We start from the raw sequence: 7,947 nt of genomic DNA on the forward strand, positions 1-7,947 counted from the left end.
AAAGGATGAAATGGGTAGCCTGGTCTCTGTCCTTGGAGGCCCTGTACCGTAGGACAACTGTTACTAAAGGCCTGACCCATAATGGGTATACGGGTCGGGTCAAATGAAAAAAGGACACATGACAGAGTTATATATTAGATATAGTAGTGAATTATGAGTTGAGTGGCATTCATATGGCTTGTGTGGAAAGGGATGCCAATGCCTTAGTGCCATTTCCACTATACCCCAAAAAACCCAATTTTCCTTTTGCCTTTTTAGTAGACAGTATCAGGACACCAAATACGATGTGGGTAGGTCAGAACGCAGAGGCGGTTAGTTTTCAATAGAAGCTGTGGTACATATTGAGCTTCTACATACTCTAGTGGAGGAAATATCATTAAGTAGTATATAATATCCCCCCCCCCCCCTTCTGTCTGTATTATATAATTTAGGCTTTGTTCCATTTAGAGTCACGATGGATATACCTTGTGGATATGTTTTATTCCTTCATTCGTTTTTTTTTTCCTTTGGAGCTTTCTTACCTTGACAATGGTATAGAATAGAAAGTTAGAAACCCAAAAAATAAAGTTTAATAGAATTGCATGTGAGTATGTGAATGAGTGAGGCCGTCAGAATATTTCATTGTCGAGTCTATCCAAACTAAATACATCCGTATTATATATTAAGTTCAGGTTCAGGTTCGACTATAGAAGCTCTTTTTATCATGTGTATGGAAAATGTCCCTTCGAAAACACTAAATCATACATGACTGTGTACACAAGACAAGTCTATCCAAATTGAACTATTACAATGATTTGATATTATGATAGCTGTATATGGTGGATGTAATAGAGCCAAATTGGGTTTACTATCTACTTGAGCTCGACTAGATTCAATGATTCAGACCTCAAAACTCTACTGGATTGAACTCAATCGAACTTGATTTTCGGCCATGAATGAATTGAGTTCGAGTTTTTAATTCTTCATTGTGTAGTAAAAAGAAGAGAAAAATGGATAGTAAAAGAAAAGTAAAAGAAACAGGGAAAAGGATTCATTACTAAAATAGAGAGATCTCTTTTGCGTTGTAAGTTTAATATTAATTAAGAATGTTATGTTGCATAATTAATATTCAAATCACTTCCGAATTCTGATGGAGAAGCTTAATATCGTGACTAGTGTTTAGGTAAAGGAGGCATTTGAGGTGGCCACCACCACCAACATGAAATTTTGAAGACAGTTTTTAGCACATGTGGTTTGGACTTTGGAATTAATTTGGGGCAAGCTCGTTGGGGATTCTTAGAAATAGCTTCAAAAGCACAAAGCTAGATTGGGAAAAGGGCCCAAGCAACTGAGTAGTGAGTTGAGTAGGGGAGTGGGTTGGTTGGTAAAAAGAAAATTAATTAAAGAAGAACAGAAAAAAAAAAAAAAGAAAGAAAGCAAAAGTTGTTTTGATTTTTTAAAAGGAGATGAAAATGGGGTGATGAGCAAGACAGCATTATTTTTTCCTGTTCAGTGAGGCTAAAAAATCCAGAGGTCTCTCAGTCTCTCGTTAAAAGCCACGAAGCTTAAAAAACGCATCACCATCAAATGCTCTCCATAAAAAACCCAAAGTTCGCTCCCTCCCACCTCTGTCGCTCTCGTTCGTTGCTTCCCACTCTAATTCTCAGCCCTATAGGAAAACCACCTTCCGTTTTCTATTCCAGTTTTCCTGCTACTTGTCAATAAAACCACCCCCCCTACTCTCTATCTCTGCGAAGTCGACATGGATGTTGGGTCGATGCAAGACTCTTCTCTATATCGGTAGTTTTATGATAAACACAGAACCACCCATTTCATCCATCTCTTTGTCTTTTATATATCTCCCTCTTTTGACATGTTTTGCAAGGGTAGACATTGGGTTCTCATTGATTATCCCCGTTCTGTATTTTTCCCTGCTAAATCTAGAGACTCTGGGCAGAAATAGAAAGACCCATTTCATCACCAAAGGGGAAAGAAGGGTTGTAGACAGGAAGAGTTATAAATTCTGCTTTGGGCAAGGTATGATCATGCTTCTCTCCTTTTATTTATTTTAATCAGTTTGTCGTTTTATTGATCTTTCTTTTGTGCTTTAATGTGGGTTTATTTTGATTTCTGTTGTTATTTTCTCTTTCTTTCTTTCTTTCTTGGGTTTTCACCCTGGCGGGGTGGAATGCCTGGTTACTGGGCTTATGTGCTCTGATCTCTCACCTAACATTACTTTTTCTCTTATTTTCTGTTTTCTTGGATTGCCGCGTGTTAGGGTTTCGAGTTCAGATTTTCCAACAATGGTTGCATTTCTTCAAAATCTTGATATACATGTTTATTTATCGAATATTCTTTTTCTTTCCTTTTCTTTCTCAGTCTTGGCTAAGTTTTTGGTGAGACGGGATCAGTAGTTTGAGTTTCTCTTTGTTGTAGTTAGCTCAATTTGAGGTGCTCGAATGTAACTGAGATTTGTTCCAATCTTTTTTTATTGGTCTTTTTCTGTGATGTCGATTTTCTTAATCTAAAATATGTTTAGATTACCTTATTCCAATGGGAATTTTAATATAAATTATATATTACCTGGTAACTGTTTTGTTATTTCTTCTGTTTTTATTTTCCCTGATCTAAGATCGGAAAATATTGCTATTTGTTATGGGGATTTGTTAATCAGATTTTTTAATATTTTAAGTTCGATCTGATTCTCTATATTATTTTCTGAGATCTTGCATATTTGAAGATTGTTCTGGTTCAGTTAAACTTAATTCAGACGAGACTCCCTTTCTCCTTTTATTGGTGATTTCAAGTTTTTCTTTACTCTCTCTCTCTCTCTCTCTCTGAGGGTATGTGGTCTCCTTAATCCATATGAATAGGTTACTGTTTATTGAGTTTGATCGTTACTTTATTTGTCATTTTATATTTATATTATTATCATTTGGAGGATGGCTATTCTGGTTATCATAGTCTTCTATATCCGAAACTAAAAAAATGGTGGACTTGGGTTATTGTCTGACGACGTTGATTGTTAATTGAGGTTTGTTTATAATTTATGCCCGAGAAATTATCCATATTCTCCTCTTGTCATGGCTTATTTATTTTCCATTGTTTTACTTGATCAATTTTCAAACTTCTATGTTCAACTACTAATTTACTAGGAGCTTTGGTATCTTTCCTTCTCTATATAGTTCTTTCTATAATTTTCTATTATTTTTTGGAGGTAGGTTCTCTCTAATTAGTCTTTTTCCTCCTTTAATTTGACTTGTTTTCTGGGAATACATTCTTTTTCACGGTTCCCATTAACCTGAGATAATGACATGCAAGTTTAGTTTTATCTTTGCCTCAGATTTGTTTTCTTCTTTTCTATCAGGGCATTTTTAAATTTCTTGGTTATGGAGCGGGAAACGTCATGGATCACTGATCGCTTTGAAGACATTGGGAGAGAGGTCCCTGTGGTTTCAGAGTTTGAACCTTTCTTGGAGCTATGTGATGAAGGCAGCAAAGATAATACAATGGTTTCATTGGATGTTATTCTCCCTGATGACTTGTTGGAGCGGATCCTAGCTTATCTCCCAGTTGCCAGCATTTTTAGAGCAGGTTGTGTGTGTAAAAGATGGAATGAAATCGTAAATTCAAAAAGGTTAAATACTGCTTCACAGAAACCCTGGTACTACATGTTTACCAGCACCGATGATCCTATCGGGTATGCTTATGATCCTATTTTTCGAAAATGGTACAGCATCGTTCTTCCCTGTATAGAGACATCTAATTGGTTTATTGCCTCATCATGCGGGTTGGTTTGCTTCATGGATAATGATAGCAGAAGCCAGCTTTTTGTTTGTAACCCAGTCACAAAAGCCTATAAGAGGCTTCAAGAGCCTCCAGGTCTGAGGTATTCTGACTACAGTGCCCTTGCAATATCGGTAGATAGGGCATCTCACAATTACACCATCACAATTGCAAAGTCTAAGCAAGTCCCAGACAACTTCTTTCAATGGGATCTCTCAATCCATGTTTATGATTCAGAAACAATGACATGGGTGACTTCTGCTACAGAGATGTTTACAGGGTGGAGGGGTGGTGATGAGAGTGTCATCTGCAATGGGGTTCTATACTTGTTGATTTATGCAACTGGAGGTGGCATGCGCTGGCCTGATCGCCATGGCTTGATAATGTATGATCTCTCTAGCCGATCTTCCCATGGTTTGCTGATGAGGACCTTTATCCCTGTGCCTTTCTCTCTTACCTGTGGTCGCCTCATGAACCTCAAAGACAAGCTGGTAATGGTGGGTGGGATTGGGAAACATGACCGGCCAGACATAATTAAGGGCATTGGCATTTGGATTCTTGAAGGAAAAGAATGGCGAGAGGTTTCTAGGATGCCCCACAAGTTTTTTCAGGGATTTGGGGAGTTTGATGAAGTCTTTGCAAGCAGCGGCACTGATGATCTCATATACATCCAGAGTTATGGTGGTCCAGCTCTCCTTGTGTTTGACATGAACCACAAGCAATGGAAGTGGTCACAGAAGTGCCCTGTAACAAAGAGATTCCCACTACAGCTCTTCTCTGGTTTTTGCTTTGAACCAAGGCTTGAAGTTGCACCTTGATTTATCTGATTATATTCTCCTTTGATCTATTGGATTGACTTAATTATTCGGTTATTGTTCAGTCGTTTCCTTTTTTTGTTCTTTTTTCATTCTCAAGAGTTCATAGAAAATGTAGTAGTGCATAAAGCTCTCTATTCATGGAAATGCCAATTTCATTCATTGCTTTTTGGAGATGCAAATTGAGATTCCTGCAAGTGATTTATTATTTGCCTTAACCTTGGAAGATGCTAAGAACTGTTCCTATTCCAGTATTTTCCGGTATTCCTCCGACCCAATATTTCTTTTTGCTGAATATTTATGGTTCAAATGGGTTACTGGCACTGCTTTCTCCTTCAATATTTGCATCATTTTCTCCTCTCCCTCGGTCCCACCTTTTTAGGTCCATCGAGTCTGGTGTAATGTTTTTTTTTTTTTTTTTTTTATTGCCGCATCAAAATATGGAGATGGACATTTTGCATATGGATTGGTGATCCAGAGGCTTTAATTTCCTAAAACAGGACTTATTCAACCCCCTTGTAGTCAAAACTCAAAAGTGAGAAAGGTGTTCCTCTTTTCGTTAGAGATGGTCGTCTCTGTCCTGAACTCTCTCTCTGCTCTCTTGCAACTCCGAGGCAAAAAATTACGTGGATGTGCATACATTCCAATTCATGCTCGTCTTGTGTAATGTGTCTCTTGCTTTACCGTATTTCACCTGCACCGGGGCTTCTGTTTGCGCTGTATCTGGTCTTTCTCTCATATGAAGGAGTGTGTATGGGTCGTACTATCTTTAGGGTGTACTTGCAGTGTCTTATCGTCCTTTGGCTTTAAGGTGGTTGCAGAATGGAATGGATTAGTTTGCTTTTCCCTCTTTTTTTTTTTTTTTTTCCTGTGGGGTCCAAAGGACGATCGATTTAGTGAGAGAATCAGTATTCGGTGAGATGGGTATGGGTTAATCAAATGTTCAACGAGGGCGGTTGAATCATTCACCGTTTCAATCATAAAAACCTTCCCTATAGTTTCATTTAATCAAAAATCTCTCCTCTATTTTAGAAAAATTCATAGATACTTTCCTTCAGTCAATAATCAAGACGAAAAACGTTAAAAAGATGCTTTTTTTTCAAAATACCTATTTTACCCTCTCCATAATTCGCTCGAACACTTCCTTATATGCATTGTGGCAGAATTGCACTCTTGTACTCCTCCACTCGAACAACCTAGCAAGGACACTTATTCCATGATGCCCAATCCGAGCTTGAGAAATCCCATTGCACTCCTGTATTCTAGAAGTTCTGCCACAGGAGACATCGTCAATATCAGATTTGGCATCCATTTTGCAAACTGGTTCCTATAACCCAAAGCAATGGTAAAGAGATCAATAGAAGGTTTGAGAGAGAGACCTGAAAACTATGGAAATGGCGAGAGCAAGATCGAACGTTGTTACTGTCTTCAATTTTTCTTTACGTCATTTCCTTGAGGACTTGTACAAGAAAAGCAACACATCTATATAATACAAACTTTACAAGGAAAAAAAGGGATGCAAGGACCCTATATCAAACTCTTAGGAAAACAAATTTCTGCCAGACAAATCAAAAGAGAAAATTCAAGACCAAGAATGCAGCTTTGTTCTCCTCCTAGAAAAGGAAATCAAATCAAGGTCTTAAAGGACCAGATTCAGATGGAAATAGAATGTTGGAATGAAAACAAAAGGAGAGAGTCAAAGAAAGATTGCTGAGAAAATAATGAACTTTGATTTTAATTTAACAAACCCCCTTGTAATTTTGAAAAAAAACCTATGGTTACAAACCTCAGTGGGAGGTTTATGGAATTGGCATCCATTGCATGCTGAACAGTCTTCACAAAGTTGGCAATGCTTGAATCCCGATGTAATCTACCATCAAACGATGCCCTCTTACCTTCATCAATCATTGATTGCTGCAATGCGCGAACCACGATTCCAGATCCAATGAGGTTTTTTTTTTTGTCAACAATGTAAACTGAACTTCTTGTTAAAGGATTTGCCATTCTAATTCAGCCCGACCAACATTGTTGATCAATGGATTTTGAGTTCTCCATCTAATCTATTCCTCCAAGACCAACAATCTTCCCTCTCAATGGCGTCGTCCTCCTTCACTCCGATGTAGCCTTTCTCGTATTACTCAATTTGGACATTGAAGCGACCTTCATCTTACTAATTGGAAGTGAGAATGATTCCCCTTCAAACGAAACTGATAAACTCCGCGTAGAACAACATTTTTGAAGCTACTGAAACTTTGGTAGCATTGCCCGTCCTCATCGAATCAGGCAAGTGGCATGGTGGGTCAAGGGGTGACTGGATGCCTCTGCTTGGTAGACTGAGACTGTTTGATCAAAGATGGCAATGGTGTTGAAGCAGCTGTCGAGGTAGTGGGCCTCGAAACAAGAGGAGGTGGGCATCGTCTAGAAGAGGAGGTGGAAGTGGAAAGGTACATGTACCTAGAAGTGATTTCTTTGGATTTCAGTCTCCCGAGAACCAACAACGCCATTTCAAAAGGTAATGGGGGAGGCCTTGGATTTCGATGAATCTCTTCTTGTTGTGAGGAGGTAAGCAAAATGCATTGATGGAGAGGTCTATTGCAACCTTCTGGAGGGGGGAGTCTATAGCCATTCTGCCACATTGCATGTGAGGAAAAAGATGAACAGTGTTGGAGTGGATTATAGGGAGAGGTAAAATAGGTACTTTTAAAAAAAACATCTTTAACATTTTCCGTCTTGATCATTAATTGAAGGGAGGTATTTGTTGATTTTTTCAAAAATAGAGGAGAGGTTTTTATGATTGTCAAAAACTTCAGGGAGATTATTGTATCGATTTTTTATATACCCCACATCGGATGTATCATATTATATGTTTTGGGTTCTATAGTATTTTGGGATCTCACTCTTTTTTAATAAAAATTACTTTTTTTTAATTCTCCAAAATTAAATTAAAAAAAAAAATCTAAAAAAATAAATCATTTTTGTGTGTATACAAGTACCTATACGATACTTTAGCCGCAGAAGTATTACACCGAAATTGGCCTTGGGTGAGACGTGTGGGAGGGTACCAGATAGATGGTGATGTCTCTAATACATTGGACACTTCCAAGATGCCACCTCATGGTCATGGTCATGGCAAAAGAAGCCGTATTCATCCATACTATCTTCTCTCTCAGCTTTGGCATCTGATCTAGATACCTTACTTATGAAGTAAACGTGTCTCCTAGGAGTTCTTGGAATGATTTCAAGTCTAAACCTTTTCATGTATAGGAAGCTGGTAAAGATGATAATGTACTTGTAAAGGTTTGAGGCATAGGAAAAGGAAAAAGAAAATAATAGACATAGGTTACGGTACCACAGCATATGATATTTC

At 38.0% G+C, this 7,947-nt stretch overlaps 1 protein-coding gene across 2 annotated transcripts; it reads left to right on the forward strand.

Moving 5' to 3' along the window:
- Positions 1–1,345: 1,345 nt before the first annotated feature.
- Positions 1,346–4,762, forward strand: LOC104600281 (F-box/kelch-repeat protein At3g61590-like). 2 transcript variants are annotated; one of them, XM_010263146.3, is made up of 2 exons: positions 1,346–2,016; positions 3,347–4,762. In XM_010263146.3, exon 2 carries the CDS (start codon positions 3,369–3,371, stop codon positions 4,581–4,583), a length of 1,215 nt encoding a protein of 404 aa, XP_010261448.1. In that variant the 5' UTR covers positions 1,346–2,016; positions 3,347–3,368; the 3' UTR covers positions 4,584–4,762. The 2 variants fall into 2 exon arrangements, with proteins under 2 accessions (XP_010261448.1, XP_010261449.1); XM_010263147.3 differs by lacking the exon at positions 1,346–2,016 and adding an exon at positions 2,033–3,013.
- The last annotated feature ends 3,185 nt before the right edge of the window (positions 4,763–7,947 follow it).

This window comes from Nelumbo nucifera, chromosome 1 (assembly GCF_055504915.1).
Source record: "Nelumbo nucifera cultivar China Antique chromosome 1, China Antique-T2T, whole genome shotgun sequence".
NCBI lineage: Eukaryota > Viridiplantae > Streptophyta > Magnoliopsida > Proteales > Nelumbonaceae > Nelumbo > Nelumbo nucifera.

Coding starts and splice junctions, on each gene's coding strand:
- LOC104600281 (XM_010263146.3), top strand. CDS start 3,369: ATGGAGCGGGAAACGTCATGGATCACTGATCGCTTTGAAGACATTGGG.